The 16564-nt window shown below is 42.8% G+C and overlaps 1 protein-coding gene across 1 annotated transcript in view; it reads right to left on the bottom strand.

The window, feature by feature from the left end:
• COL4A1 (collagen type IV alpha 1 chain) overlaps positions 1–16564 on the bottom strand; it is a 221134-nt gene that overhangs the window by 10227 nt on the left and 194343 nt on the right. Inside the window, exons 38-49 of the mRNA XM_088458338.1 lie at positions 12071–12197; positions 11907–11987; positions 11292–11390; positions 7851–7901; positions 6452–6637; positions 5350–5483; positions 5182–5254; positions 5017–5088; positions 3779–3907; positions 3586–3684; positions 3209–3421; positions 2360–2537 (exon numbers count right to left, since the gene is read on the bottom strand). Of these exons, the coding sequence (XP_088314464.1) occupies positions 2360–2537; positions 3209–3421; positions 3586–3684; positions 3779–3907; positions 5017–5088; positions 5182–5254; positions 5350–5483; positions 6452–6637; positions 7851–7901; positions 11292–11390; positions 11907–11987; positions 12071–12197 (1442 nt within the window). The remainder of the gene's footprint in view (positions 1–2359; positions 2538–3208; positions 3422–3585; positions 3685–3778; positions 3908–5016; positions 5089–5181; positions 5255–5349; positions 5484–6451; positions 6638–7850; positions 7902–11291; positions 11391–11906; positions 11988–12070; positions 12198–16564) is intronic.

The raw sequence follows: 16564 nt of genomic DNA on the forward strand, positions 1-16564 counted from the left end.
TGTGCGTGTCTCTTGTTCTTTAGGCATTGTGCGTGTCTCTTGTTCTGCAGGCATTGTGCATGTCTCTTGTTCTGCAGGCATTGTGTGTGTCTCTTGTTCTGCAGGCATTGTGTGTGTCTCTTGTTCTGGTGGATAGTGTGTGTTTCTCGTACTGCAGGCATTGTGCATGTCTCTTGTTCTGCAGGCATTGTGTGTGTCTCTTGTTCTGGTAGATAGTGTGTGTCTCTTGTACTGCAGGCATTGTGCGTGTCTCTTGTTCTGGTGGATAGTGTGTGTCTCTTGTACTGCAGGCATTGTGCATGTCTCTTGTTCTGCAGGCATTGTGTGTGTCTCTTGTTCTGCAGGCATTGTGTGTGTCTCTTGTTCTGGTAGATAGTGTGTGTCTCTTGTACTGCAGGCATTGTGCGTGTCTCTTGTTCTGGTGGATAGTGTGTGTCTCTTGTTCTGCAGGCATTGTGTGTGTCTCTTGTTCTGGTAGATAGTGTGTGTCTCTTGTACTGCAGGCATTGTGCGTGTCTCTTGTTCTGCAGGCATTGTGCGTGTCTCTTGTACTGAAGGCATTGTGCGTGTCTCTTGTTCTGCAGGCGTTGTGTGTGTCTCTTGTTCTGCAGGCGTTGTACGTGTCTCTTGTTCTGCAGGCATTGTGCGTGTCTCTTGTTCTGCAGGCATTGTGCATGTCTCTTGTTCTGCAGGCATTGTGCGTATCTCTTGTTCTGCAGGCATTGTGCGTGTCTCTTGCTTTGCAGGCATTGTGCGTGTCTCTTGTTCTGCAGGCGTTGTGCGTGTCTCTTGTTCTGCAGGCGTTGTGCGTGTCTCTTGTTCTGCAGGCATTGTGCATGTCTCTTGTTCTGCAGGCATTGTGCATGTCTCTTGTTCTGCAGGCATTGTGCGTATCTCTTGTTCTGCAGGCATTGTGTGTGTCTCTTGTTCTGCAGTCATCATTCTGCAGGCATTGTGCGTGCCTCTTGTTCTGCAGGCATTGTGCGTGTCTATTGTTCTGCAGGCATTGTGTGTGTCTCTTGTTCTGGTGGATAGTGTGTGTTTCTTGTACTGCAGGCATTGTGCGTGTCTCTTGTTCTGCAGGCATTGTGCGTGTCTCTTGTTCTGCAGGCATTGTGCGTGTCTCTTGTACTGAAGGCACTGTGCGTGTCTCTTGCTTTGCAGGCATTGTGTGTGTCTCTTGTTCTGCAGGCATTGTGCGTGTCTCTTGTTCTGCAGGCATTGTGCGTGTCTCTTGTTCTGCAGGCGTTGTGCGTGTCTCTTGTTCTGCAGGCGTTGTGCGTGTCTCTTGTTCTGCAGGCGTTGTGCGTGTCTCTTGTTCTGCAGGCGTTGTGCGTGTCTCTTGTTCTGCAGGCGTTGTGCGTGTCTCTTGTTCTGCAGACATTGTGCGTGTCTCTTGTTCTGCAGGCGTTGTGCGTGTCTCTTGTTCTGCAGTCATCATTCTGCAGGCATTGTGCGTGCCTCTTGTTCTGCAGGCATTGTGCGTGTCTCTTGTTCTGCAGGCATTGTGTGTGTCTCTTGTTCTGCAGGCATTGTGCGTGTCTCTTGTTCTGCAGGCATTGTGCGTGTCTCTTGTTCTGCAGGCATTGTGCGTGTCTCTTGTTCTGCAGGCATTGTGCGTGTCTCTTGTTCTGCAGGCATTGTGCGTGTCTCTTGTTCTGCAGGCATTGTGCGTGTCTCTTGTTCTGCAGGCATTGTGCGTGTCTCTTGTTCTGCAGGCATTGTGCGTGTCTCTTGTTCTGCAGGCATTGTGCGTGTCTCTTGTTCTGCAGGCATTGTGCGTGTCTCTTGTTCTGCAGGCATTGTGCGTGTCTCTTGTTCTGCAGGCATTGTGCGTGTCTCTTGTTCTGCAGGCATTGTGCGTGTCTCTTGTTCTGCAAGCATTGTGCGTGTCTCTTGTTCTGCAGGCATTGTGCATGTCTCTTGTTCTGCAGGCATTGTGCATGTCTCTTGTTCTGCAGGCATTGTGCATGTCTCTTTAAACCAGTAAACCAAAAGGGGATAAATGAACTGCAGTAATGAGCTATCTTATGCGTTTCTAGAGTGAAACATTTAACAACTACAGAAGTGGCTTTTTAATCTTAGAGCACTCTGTTTTCAGCCGCTGTAAGTTCACAAGAAAGTACGACGAAAAGGCAAAGGGCAAAGAATTCCTTTAACGGGGGAGTGCCCCGTTAAAGGAATACTTTGCCCTTTTGCCTTTTCGTCATAGTTATGTTTATTCCTGGGTGCACCTCCCTTTTCTAAGAATTGTATAAAATTACTTATTTTCAAAAGTGGGAAGGATAATCAAAGAGGAGTGGTCTGTGCGGATATTTCTTTGTTCCTTCAGTTCACAAGAAAGTATAAGTCTGGTTACCTGCTGATGAAAGGCTTGATGTTCTCCCCTGTAATGGGAGCCATGCTCATTGGCATTGGTTCGGGTGTGGATAGCCAGTAGGAATAATCATTCCTTGATGCAAAGTTGCATACATTATTAATATTACAAAACAGGAAAGGCATTGTGCTGAATTTACGGAGACAGCTTCCAGCAGCACCTAAAAGCAAAAGGACAATATTAGAAATAACTGTCATACTGAATACATTTATTTTTAACAAAATGCCCATGCTACCATGAAGACTTATATAAACAACAGTGCATGCAATCCATTTAGTACAATGTAGCACTCAAGTGGAAAAGTAGAACCTACAGATGAGTCCACATACTTCTTACTTCCTTGCGCATTAAACAGCCCTTCTAGTCTCATCATGCGTCCTGTATGCGAGACGCTATGTTACAGTGTCACAGCCACTGACACTGAAATGTAGCATTTCACATGCAGATACACCCACGCAGTCGCACACAGAATACAGGCATGTCGTATATATCAATTTAATTAGCGGAAGCTGCTCATGTATCATTCGCAAATAAGTCGCACTTGAAGGTTAAAAGTTGCACGAAAAGATGCTCAGCGCTACCAAGTTGCGCGGCACTCAAGCGTTATGTTTAAAGCCAGTTGAAGCACATGGAGGTCAGATGTCTGTGAATGCATCTGTAGTAACCAATCAGCTTCTACCTGTCATTTTATAAACTGCTAAATAAATGACAGTTAATTGGTTGCTATGGGCAACTATTCCACTTTATTTCTCTCAAAGTTTTGGTACATCTCCCCCAATGTCTGAAAACTAATAACATTGTGTTATGCAAAGATAATAACACCATTCTTACCGAGATCTTGACCATGTGCTCTTTCATTTCCTTGAATATAAAGCAGCGAGTAACCAGTGTAAACTGGAACTGTCCCAAGTGGACACTGAGGCTCCTCTGTTGTTTGACTGTGCCTTGTCACGAGGAAGCCATGTGCCATAGAAGGGGTTCCAGGTTTGCCAATAGGGCCAGGTAAACCTTCTGAGCCTGGTGGGCCTGGATAGCCTCTTGGTCCTGATTATAACAAAATATACGTATTGTGTAGTATTTGGATGATTCATCACTTTCAAACTATTGCCAGCAATTACTGGTTGTGATATTGTGACTGTTACATGACGTTTCATGTGAAGGAAATGGAAAAATGTATTAGTTAGCATGTTAAATGAATTGCAACATACCAGTTGGGCCACTGGGGCCAAGTTCTCCTTTGTTACCCGGGTTACCATTAAGTCCTGGCAAACCAGCTGGACCAGGCAATCCAACCGCCCCAACTGGACCTATAGAGAACAAAGTAATATGTTTATATACATGTAATAATACTCTGGTTCCCTGTAACAGACTAGCACAAACTGATAGAAAAAACACACCAACCTTGGTTTCCTTTAGGACCAGGGAGTCCAGAAATTCCTTTAGGTCCATCAGGGCCTAAAGGTCCAGGTGGACCAGGTTCTCCTTTGAATAGCTGGAATTGGCCTGCAGGTCCTGGGGGACCCTGTGATCCTACAAAAAAAGAAAGAAAAACAATGAAATGGATGTCACTACATAACTGGACTAGTGGATTAAACTTTCTCAATGATTTTAAGCTAATACCTTCTTTGCCTAACTCAGACCAAAACACAGAACAGGGTGTGACCATAATTCTGTGTTGAAATACATGGGAGTGTCTGAAGCCAATTAGTATCACTGTACTCTTTGCATGGTGCATCATTTGTGTATTTGCACTGTACATCTGTGATTACTGTGAAGCACACATAGCAGCACATCTAAATTCAGCAGATTCATGGGTGAGATTGTGCAGACACAAATTTTGTACTGTAATTGAGATATGTTTTCATACACTGTTGCTCAAGTCTCTGCAAATAGCCCCTCTCACCCTGTCAGGTCCCGTGCAACTCGGGCGTAATGAGCATCTTTCACACTCAAAATGTGTATCTTATTCGCATAAACGAAACAACTGGAAGCAACAAAACTACTTTGCTAGATTGCACTGATGGATTTGATGTGCGACAGTTGTGTATCTGTGTGCGACTGAGCTTTTTGTAACTCCAAATTATGTTGTGCTTCATCTGCAACTATGTACATGTTTAAAATGATGATGCGAATAAGACACAAAATGTAAAAAAAGATGGCACACTACACCTCTCGGGCATCTCGCGCTGTATGGTGCATAGACGCTAGGTGTATGAGGACATGATCAGCAAAACATCACCTTAAAATACAGCCAAGTATAACATTTACAATACACAACCTATTACAGTGGTTCCCAAACTGGGTGCCGTGGCACCCTGGGGTGTCGTAGGGCACTTGCAGGGGTGTCATGGGCTGGAAATCCAGCACCAAATCAAATTGTTTGTGGTCAATATGGTAAGCAAAACCAGTACTTGTGGCTGTCAATCATAATATATGTGGACAAACAAAAGTGCAATCTTGTCCACCACCACATAACTGAACCTAAGGATGACAATTTACTTAATTTAATAAAAAAAATTCTGAATTTCTCAGTAAGAAACATTTGGCTTAGGGACACCCTGAAAAAAATGGTGATACTCACTGTGATTCAAGAAACTTTGGGAACCACTCCCCTATTCATTAATCTATCATTAACATACCTTTCTGCCCCTCATGACCTCTGTCTCCCCCTTCTCCTTTCTCTCCAGTGGAACCTTCTGGACCTTTAAAGCCTAAAAAAAACAGATAAGGAGATACACTGATATGGATATATGTCTAAGTATATCATAATTGTGTATATATTTATGGGAGGTACATAGATTTACCTGGTAATCCAGAAAACCCTTGAGGACCAATATCTCCTTTCTCTCCTAGCGGACCTGGAACACCTATATCACCCTAAATAATCAACAGAAACTAGTGAAGTCCTTTCGACAGATTCAAGAGTTAAGAGCTTCTATGATAACTGCATGCAGAGTGTACATATCACTTACAGGAGGTCCAATAATTCCAGGTTCACCTTTAAATCCCTGAAACCCAGGGGCTCCAGGCCAACCTCCTTCTCCTTTATCTCCTTTTAGTCCATCCTGTCCTGGAGAACCAGGGACCCCCACAGCACCTGGGGCACCTGAAACAATATGTTGTGTAACTCGCAAGAAGTGCAGCTATGTTTTATTGCAAGATTAAGGTTACAACATTTATGGAGCGACATTTATTAAATTTGGATTATAGCATATACCTGACAGACAGTTGTATTTTTTATTCTTTCAAAAAATAGTCCTCTACTCTGCATAACATCCTAGAAAAGTCCAACAGCTTCTATTTATTTGTAATTATTCTATGATTAAAGTTTGCCCTAAGCCAGGCCAATACTGAAGCCACTTGAGGGGCTTCAAATAGCAAAAGGCTGGAAATGTTGCAGTTTTCCATTGAATACAGTATATGGGAGATGTGATACTGAAAAGTCCTGCTCAAGCATTGCTTTGTTAATAAAATAATAATACACTACACTAATATATGTACAGAAGGCAATATGTAGAGAAGACTGTGATTCATGAAGCTCTGTAGAATGTGTATGGTGCAACATTTATTAATGTTTTACTCTGAATTATTATTCTTACATACTCAATTCTAAAGTAGAATATTCCACAAAACATAGGGTTTTAGGGGTATATTTACTAAAGTGTATGTTGTTAGAAGTGGAGTTGTTGCCCATAGAAACCAATCAGATTCTAGCTTTTATCTTCTAGAAGGTTCTAGATAAATAAGTAGAATCTGATTTGTTGCTTTGGGCAACAGCTCTAAAAACCCGCACTTTAGGAAATATACCCCTTGCTCTCACTCTACCTGGGATTCTGCTTTCGGGGCTTCTACGTTTGATACTATTTTTAATTCTAAATGCTTTAGAATATGCTACATGTTAAGCATATTATTTTTGTTATTACATATAATGCAATTATGTGCTTTTGTTTTATATTGAAACATCATTACAATAAATAGTTGGCAGTACATAACAGTTTACCATAAAGAGCATGGAGAACTGCCTAAACAGCATGGAGTCATAAAAAAAGAAGGATTAATATGAATATTTCTTACCTGGAAATCCTGATGAACCCGGGTGTCCTCTGTCACCTTTAGGTCCTTCCATTGCTATTCCAGGCTGCCCAGGAAAGCCTGGTGGCCCTTGCTGGCCCTGAGTACCAGGAAACCCTTGATCACCTTTAAATCCCGGAATTCCGGGGGCCCCCGGAGAGCCAGGGAAGCCAACATCACCTTTGATTCCTAGCAAACAAGATATATCTTCAAAACTAATACAACAGTAAAACACAGTAACAGCACACAATTCAATATTTTTTAAACAATAACTTCTTTATTTATAATATTTATTCAAACACTAATACTGTACATAAGAGACACAAGTCAAATTTACTTTAGGGATATATTTAAATATAATGCCAATAAAAATAAATGTATACAAATTAACTTTAAAATCTACATCAGATATAAATGTGGAGCTCTATGTAGGCTTCTACATAAATTATTTACATTCTTTTTGCACATCTTTACAATTTAGATATTTGCAGACAGACCATAATAAATTGCTTTATACATATTATTTATTAATATTTGCTGTATAGTATAATATTATTTTGAGCATACAATTATACAATTTATTGAAAATAACACAAAAGACATCACGGAGACACAAAGTTCACTTTGTGCCTCTGTGATGTCTCATGCGATTGTTAGCACTGCGCAAGCGTTGGAGCCAATCATTAAGTCTCCACTTGTGTCTGAAGGTGGCAACAAGGTATTTGTAAATTGTCTAAATTTGCTGAGGGTGTGTTGAGAGCGTGAATAGACAGCTGCGGGCTATGCCGACTGCGTACTCATATTTCAGATGCATGTCTTGCATACAGTATAGGTTTGGTGTAAATGCATGATGATAATGATCACAGCTAATTAGAAAAGCTTATGGATAGGGGAGGTATGGTCATATAGATGCATACATTGCTGTATACAGACAAATCTGCATTTAGTTCCCTGCATGCAGTGGGGATGCAATTGCAGCCAACTTATGCGCAATTCTGAATCAAGCCCAAAGTGTCTTATTCTCAGTGTATTTTCTCAGGAATACTGACTTAAACCACACAATGATTACATTCCTTAGTTGTAAGAAGTATATCTGTAGGTGCACTTTAAAGGCATTATAAGACTAGAGTAAGCAATAGCGTTTTACGGTAAGTACCAATACCTTTAATGGATGGAGATAAAGTACCAAACAATCAGCTCCTGTAAATTTTCAAGCAATTTTCAAGCAACAGCCTGTAAAATGACAGTTAGAAGCTGATTGGTTGGTACTTTATCTCTCTCTACTTTATCTCTATCCAAGATTTGATAAATCTCCCCATAAATTACTACAATTAGGAAATCATTAAATAATAAATCCTAATATTTTGACAAAAGCCTATTTCTATCTCAATGTTCTTCCTACCTTTTTCACCGCGTTCTCCAGGAAATCCCGGAAGTCCTCTCCCTGGAAATCCTTAATTGCGTAAAATATAACAAACTATATTAAAAAAGTATTAAAAAAAGACTTAGTAATAGTTATATAACATGTGCAATAGAATCCATTAACCTGAAAGGAAAATGTAATAACATGATACTTTTGTTTGTTGCTACTTAATGTAAATTTGTTCATCAGAACAGCTAGAAAATAAAAAAAATGAATGATGAAACATGACGTGTACTGTGAAAATGCCCCAATGTATATAAATACATAGTGTTTACAGAATCAATTTACATTCCAAGTATAGCAAACAACAAGTTATTAAGTATAGCATACAAACATACCCCTTTTCCACCAAAAACCCGGCTCCAACCTAGGACACTGAGCACAGAGCGAGTAATAGTTGGAGCTGGGTTTTACCGCTTTTACACCGGCGGATGGAATCGAGTTTATTTCCTGGGTCCAGCCGTTCACACCAGGTACAGGTCTTCCAGGCGTTAAAGTGATCGCTTGGAGATGATGTAATCTCCAAGCACTACTGAAGCCAACCAATCGCTGGTTTGAGTCATGACCCGTGTAATCATGACCCGTGTCGTGCCGTTTACACCGGACCGTTACCCGGGTCCTTCCCGGGTTCAACCCTGGTCGCAATGATTCCCGGGTAATTTTTCAGGAATTTTTTTCCACTGAGTCGCGACCCGGGTTGACCCGGCATTAACCCAGGTTTTGCGGCAATGGAAAAGAGGTATATGTTACTAAGTTCACTATTTAGTAAGTTACTAAGTTTAGCATACAAATAAGTTATTTAGAAAAACTACAGTATCACTCAGAATAAATCACATGTTCCCTGAACAACTACATTCAATGCATTGAACAGTGGGCCTGATTCAGACCCGCTCACGAGCGCTATGCGCACGACGGAGCCGGCTCCGTCGTGCGCATGCGCGAGACCCGGATAGCAACGGGCAAACCGTTGCTCTGGGTCTCGTACCAAAGGGGGCGTGCTGTCGATGTTGAGTGACAGCACGCCCCCTTTGGTGGGCGGGCCGGGGGAGTGGCTGCCCAAACTGAGGCGTTCCCATGTGAACGTCTCCGTTTGGGGGCGGTCCCACTGACATCACGAGTGATGTCAGTGGGAGAGATTTCGGCTCTATGAGACCCGAAATCTCTCTGGGGCTTGCAGCAACGAGACCCTACCACAAGGGTCTCGTCAGACCATCGCGACCATCTTCCTGGCCGCTCGCTAGGAGGCCGCTCTAAAAAACAAGAAGGCCGGCCCTGATTCAGAGCGAGCGCTCTGTTAGAGCGTCCGGCTCTGAATCAGGGCCATTGTTCTAAATGCTACTGAACGTAAACAAGCGATTGCTAATTGCATGTTTCTCCAAGTTTCAAAAAAAAAAAATCTGTTGACGTTTTGAAAGAAAGTATACTATTGTAGCTTATTAGACCACACTTAAAATATTTATTAGCAAGCCTACTGATTTCGGTACAAATTGTTATTTAGGGTTCAGTATATTATGATTGTTATTTACGACACTGAACATTCATCATGTTGGCATGATCAGAACCTAACCCTAAGCCTAACGGTAATGTCAACATTTTGGCAATGTTGAACTTTTAATATGTCGGCATTATGTCCATGTTGACATTTTCCACGTGTCCACAATTATGGGGGGTAAAGTTACTAAAGTGAGAGTTTTTAGAAATGGAGATGTTGCCCGTTGTAACCAATCAGATTCTAGCTATTACCTTCTAGAAGGTGCTAGTTAAATGTTAAGTAGATTCTGATTGGTTGCCATGGGCAACAACTCAATTTCTAAAAACTCTCCCCTTAGTAAATTTACCCCTAAATGTCTAGATTGTCAATGTCTACATACTGATTGCATACCTTTAATTAAAATCACAGTTTTATATGTGTGCATGTTAGGCATACAGGACCTTATTCAGAGTCGGTCGCGAGCGCTGAGCGCTCGCAACCGACTCGATGATGGTCCACAGGGCATGCGCACGATGGAGACTGCTCCATCATGCGCATGCGCGAGCCCCCGCTAACGACGGATCACCCGTCGTTAGCGGGCTCGAAGCAGACGGAGCGAGCTGTCGATGTTGACAGAGCAGGAAGCTCCCTGGGGCTTAAGGTTGACGAGACCCTACCCTAGGGTCTCGTCGTAAGCCCAAGACCATCGCGACCATCTCCCTTAGCGGTCGTTAGAGCTGTGGGTGTTAACCCACAGCCTAACGACTGACATGGAGGCGGCCGTTCAGGATGCAAGGCAGCCGCCCTGTTTCTGAGCGACCGCTTGCATCCTACGACCGCCTCTGAATGAGGCCCACAGTGTGGCTGATTCCAAGTTGGGAGCAAAGCAAAAAAAAAAGTGTTTGCACCTTGGCAAAACCATGCTGCACTGCAAGTGGGGCAGAGCTAAAATGTGCAGAGAGATTTATATTTGGGAAGGGTGTGTCCTGGCTCAAATCTAAATTGCAGTATAAAAGTAAATCAGGACAGTATTTGTGGGCTACATGCTAAAGCAGCCAGTATTTACCCTGCATGCAAAAATTATTTATTTGCACCCCTTGCATTGCAACATGGTTTGTTCTGGTGCAAAGTTACTCCTGGTTTTTCTTTTTTATTTATTTTTTGGCTCAGAATCAGCTCATTTGTGTGAATGCTTTTAAGCACAAAAATAGTCTACCAATGACAAGTTAATGTTTTTAATTTTTCCCGTTAGAATGTGATCTGTTTAGGCATTGGCTTGTCATCAATAGAATAAATCAACAATCTATTTTTCCTTCAATAACCTTTTCAGCAGTTTGTTGTGTTGGTGCCTTGAGTAAGAAAGAACATGAGTATTTGGAGGTATAGGAAGCTAATGAATTGGATCTTGGTTAAACTGAGGAAAAGCTGAGATCTCCAGGTGCTTAGTTCCCGTGCAGTAGGCTGCCTAATTACTGATGAGGTGTGGGGGCGCCTTCAGGCAGAACTGGTCTGAAGCACTTTAATACATTTCTACTCAGCAGGTACTGTATTTTATAAATCTGGGATCACTTTTAGTTCAGGTGTACTTATGATATTCTCACTAGTATAGGGTCCAATGTTGGATGTCAAGTTTTTCCTTTGCTCTTGTTTACTACCATGTCAAGGACTCAACGGCATTATGGTTACTTTGACTAGATTTAGGATGAGATGTTTCCAGATGTGTATGTGAGACTGTTACTGCTCTGCCTGACAAGTCCTATGATTAAAAAAAGCAGAAAATGTCCAAAAGATTGAAGTGTTGGATTAAAGCAGGAGAAAAAAAGGAGACAGGTGATTTTTTTGAAATGAGTGAAATATATGTTGTAAAATATGTCAGTTAGCAAAACCAGAAACCAAAAACAGGTAAAAATCTATTATGTTACAGCATGTAAGAACAATCTCGATGTTACCTGAATCCCCCTTTTCACCAGGTGTTCCCGGGATCCCATCAAGGCCACGTTCACCTTTTTCTCCGGTTGAACCAGGATTCCCAAAAATTCCAGGTTCACCTGTGTAAATACAAGTTCATTTGAATCGTACAATTTGTTCCCAATTTTTGGATCTACTAACATTTTACTTGACATTTTAACTCAAAAGCACATTCATTTATAGCAATACTAAAGCTATACATTTATATGTGCTAAGTTATATCAGTGCTACTGAATCTATTTAATTTCAGAGGGACTTGTGTCTTTTAAACACTCACTGGATCCAATAAAGCAGGGAGTGATGGAAACGACACATATTGTCTGTCCGTAGCTGAGTAAAATGGTGGTACTATATAAATAATAATATTAGTACTACCTGAGAAGGAAAATATATTCCATACTGTCTACAAATGACAGCTGTCTCCTGATTGGATGAATACAGCGCCATACAACCAAGAGACAGCTGTGATTTCTAGCAAGTTTGTCATATCTTTCACTTCTCCAGCATTCATATATGATCTATAGTACTTGGTCCTAGTAAACAGAGCAAGTTGTATAAATCCAAGGGAATGTGGCTTCAAGAAAAATGTTAATCACCTGGCTGTCCTTTGGATCCGGGAATGCCATGCGTTCCAGGAAAGCCTTTGGCTCCTTTCTCACCAGGTGTTCCTGGGCTACCTATAGGCCAAAATAATTGGGTAAAAGTACAGCCACATATTTATTGGAAAGAGATTTATTGAATATAAAAAACAGCTACTTACCTGGATACCCTTCTGTGCCCGATGCTCCTTTTAATCCCTGTATTCCAGGCATGCCTGGGATGCCAGTTTGACCTTTTTCACCCCTTTCCCCTGGGAAACCTGAAGGACCATCAGCTCCAGCATCACCCTACATTTATACATAAAGGTTTTTTAAATAGAAAATGTTCTCCATATTTTTCCAACTATGGGCCGTATTCAATTAGCCCTGTTAATTTAATGGGGGTGAAAAATGGTGTTAGCCTCAGGCTTTAATGGGGTTATTGAATGCCAGCCCCTTTTTCACCAGAGACACTTTTTTAACGCCCGTTAAATTAGCATGTTAACAAACGTTAACACATAGAATCCATGATAAGTTCACAGGGTCGCGGCACCCGAAAACAGGCTATTTATTGGCCTGCTGCGGGCTGCCTTCGAGGTATTTGAATTCCCCCAGAAGGTAGTAATAAGACAATCATTGTTACAAATAAAAGTTAAAATATTGTTTTCAGATCACAATAAAATAATATGCTCAGCAATGGTTTTTGCAATTCTGATGTCTGATTCTTAGGACCTCATTCAGAGCCGGTCGCACAGAGCGTGTGGTCGGTCTGAATGAGGGGAGGACCTCTTGAATTTTCAAGACGTCCTCCTTTGCAGTGGTAAGGCTGTGGGTTAACACCCACAGCCTTACGACCGCCTAAGGTGATGGTCGCGATGGTCAAGACCATTGCGACCATCGGGGCTTACGACGAGACCCTAGGGTAGGGTCTGCCTTGTCGTAAGCCCCGGAGAGCTTTCGACATCGACAGCTCGCCCCCTTTGGATCGAGACCAGCTACGACCGGCGCTGTCGGTCGTAGCGGGTCTCATGCACGCGCATGACGGCACCGGCGGGCGAAAGCTCTGTGGGGGGCCATCGACCCGGTCCGAGCGCATCGGCGCTAACAACCGGGTCTGAATGACCCCCTTAGTTCTCATTATTATATTTCCATCCCAAAAAGCACCTACAGTATATGCAACAGTTTGTAGTGTAAATATGTATGTACAACATCCAGCAAATCAATATTTTCCTACAATGACAATCAGAGCCACTGCTGGCTAATCTTACTGTAAAACAAATGTGGAATCCAGAATAGTACAGCTGCTGTGTTGCACATTGACTTACCCATATCTATTTCCTTGTCACACCATACTGTAGATATTTGTGAGACGCTACATACACTATAACGAGTACATCAGGATACTGGAAAACTTCTCATTTTATTTTGCTCATTTAAAAACCATGCACAAGAGATGTATTGGGATGGGAAAGGGGGGAGGGAGCATAGATTGGACTCCGTTGCACCTTGTTTGCATGGCTTTAACTATTCATACTAACTAATCCCAATGTATTCATTAGGAAGATAGAACTGTTCATATATATCTATGATTTCTGACATAATATGATACAGTAAGTGTTTATGCATTCCTTTCCAGAGGTGTCAGCACACTTTCTGCCCTACATCTTACTTCTTGTCCTAGGTCAAGTGCTGACAATGGGAAGTTCTTGCTCTGTGTCTTCTGTGCCACTTCTAAAGCTGGCCACTATCCAACTTTTCATCGAACTAACCACCTGAGCGATTATCTTACCAAATACACAATCATGAAGTGTGACTCCAGACACTATCCAACTTTTTCTCAGACCAGCCAAGTAAACTGAACAATTTCCACAAGTCATAGAAGTAGGCGGACAGTAGAGGACGACACTGCCTACTTCTGTATGTAAACAAGCCCAATTAAAATAGAGAACAAAATGCGTGGGGGTCCCAACACTTTTTAACCAACACTTGGGGGAAAAACCAACATCGGGTCCCCCCTGATTTCAGCGCCAGCCTGGACTGGTGTAAACAAAAAGGTTACCATAGTTCCAGTCAGCCCCAGGCCATTTGGTACCAGGTCTGGTTTCTCCAGGGAGGTTAGGTCCCCCCGGCAGTCTGGATTTAACCAGTCGTGATGCCACTGAGTATTGGTTATAGAGGTAATAGTAAAAGATAAATTTAAGACAGTTTGGGGGAGATGTATTATAGCAGCATGAATTGTGGCTCTATAAGTCTTCCTGCTTCGCCTCTTTACCTAAGCCAAGCAGGAAGCAGTACCGGCAAGATGTATGAACATCTCATCTGCCGGAGTGGGGGAATGAAATCTCCCCATGCAACCTCTCACCCACCCGGAGATCCCTGACAGAGCCCACAGCCTACTGTTGATGCGCTGTGTTGATGGAATCAGTTCCCAGGGTCTTCCTCCTTGAATTGCTTTTTTTAAACTGATGGGAGTTGCAGTAGGGTCTCTCGATCTCGGAGTAAAGGTATAGTTGTGTATGTCCATTTTTTCTACCTAACCGGGAGGGGGCCATCGTCCTTCTTCATTTTCTAGACTGCAAGTCCTCATTGCCTGTTGAAATGGGTTCCCCAAGCCTACGGCTTGGGGCCCCCAGATGATAACAGAAGCTGATTCTTACCTGTTTCGCTTCTGTGCAGATCTCCTGACACCCTAGATGTCTTTAATATGGTTACGTAACCTTGTTGCTGTTAGATCCTTACATGAAGTATGGTCTTCAGTGTTTTACTCTGAGTTTTGTCTCCTTGTCACCTATAGTTTCTCAAATACATGGAAATGATGATCTTGGGTGCCGACCTCGTCTAATACCAGGTTTTTGGCTTCAGCAAAAATAGCTTCTATAGCTTTCTTTAGTTGGTGTTCCTAGCTGGTATATTCCAAATAGTCAAAAATATATACCTAGGTGTCCAGGTATATATATATACCTAGGTGTCTATTCGGAGTGTGGTTCTGTTCAGACCTGCCTGGTTCTAACCATAGGGATGTTGTGCATGATTCTTCCTGGTCCTGTTTCATGACCACTTTTCACAACTTCTTGTGGGTCGCCCTGATTGAGACAGAGTAGTGCCTACCAAATACATATTATACTGTTCCTGTCCCTGGACTTAAGATCCTGCTATTCTCCGTATGGTGTCTGTGTGCAATTTCAATTCCTCCCCTTATTGCATCTAAAGCCCTCAACATTTGAGGCTGAGATGAGCCCGGGTCATCCCGTTGGCGCATATATATGGCAGGGAATGGTTTTTGTATTCTCAGTAGTATTTTTCGCCATTCCGTGGCGTCTTTCTGGGATCCCTGTGTCATTCCATTTACCTCTGGTGAAATGACAGGATGGTGGTTAGTCTCCGCCTCCTCTGGTTGAACAGGTTTCCATGCCTGTGTAATCCTAAAGATCATTCATGCTGTGACATTTCCTTTTTATTTCGTATTTTTTCAGAGACTGTAGTGGTCCTAGATTTCCTGGTGTGATTGGCAGAGGTGCTTGCCATTAAGTATGCCAAGTTCCTTCTTGTTGTGTTCAGCTGGAGGGGCATGTTGCTGGCTTCCGGCAGAGCTTCCATTCAGAATGACTGTTCTCTCCTGGCCTCTCCTTTGTGGTCTTGTGGATTCAGATGTTCTGATTAGGGCACTAATGCGGCGCTCCCTTTTGTTCCTCGATGGTCTTCTGGGGATTCGGTTCCTGTACTTGGTGTGGGAGCTGGCTGCCAGAGGACTCCGTGGTTCGGCAGTCTCTACCTTAGTCATCTTATTTTCCTGTATTTTCAATTCCCTGTAGGGTTTTCTTTCCTTGGAGTCTGTTTGTACAGCCTTTCTTCCTTCTGGGTTGTTTTGGGGAAAGTTGGAGGTTCGGCTACAGTTTGCCTCCTGGGCTCCAGGCTCCGGTTACCAAGAGCTTGCATGTTCTCTCTGTAGTTTGACCTAGTTCCTTGCTGGTTGAGGTCCCTTTTCTTCGATGTGCACTGCGGTGCTGCATTTCTCTGACCCTTGTACACTGGACTGTGTGTGTTTGTGTGACCTTAGGTGTAGCCGCTGCAATGCAGGGTTGGCTAGCATCTCTCCTGCCCATTGTCAGATACTTGATCTCAGTTGTCTTCAGATATGCCTTCGGAAACACAGGTGTGTCGTTTACATGGCCAAGGGACATTTACAGTACCATAGAGCGTCCCTCGCTTGAGGACTGCTTTGGGACATCCCCAGTGTAATCTCCAGTGTCCCCCAGTGGATGAAGAAGAAAACAGGATTTTCGTATTTACCAATAAAACCCATTTAACTGCACTCTGGCTGTCATCTGTTCTGGATCTGCCTCCAATTCTTCAAGGATGTTTTTTTGTCCTGTTTGTTTCTCCTCTCCTTCTCTCTGGCTTGTTTTAGGGGCTTTGTTAAACTTTAACTGGGTTTGTTAAGGCTGCTTTTGTATGGAGGGGGAGGAGCCAGTTCAGATTTATTTAATTCTTACAGTGACAGGCTTTTCCTCCAGTGTAATCTCCAGTGTCCCCCATGGACTCTGAGAAAAGCATTTTACTGGAAAGTACAAAAATCCTGTTATCTACAATTTCTGCAGTGTTTGCTTTAAACCTTGTTCCTCTATATTTGTTCTCCCTCTGCTTACTGTGTCTGTGCACATCCTACAACAGCATGT

This window comes from Taudactylus pleione, unplaced genomic scaffold, assembly GCF_031769625.1.
Source record: "Taudactylus pleione unplaced genomic scaffold, aTauple2 ptg000041l, whole genome shotgun sequence".
In the NCBI taxonomy this organism is placed as follows: domain Eukaryota; kingdom Metazoa; phylum Chordata; class Amphibia; order Anura; family Myobatrachidae; genus Taudactylus; species Taudactylus pleione.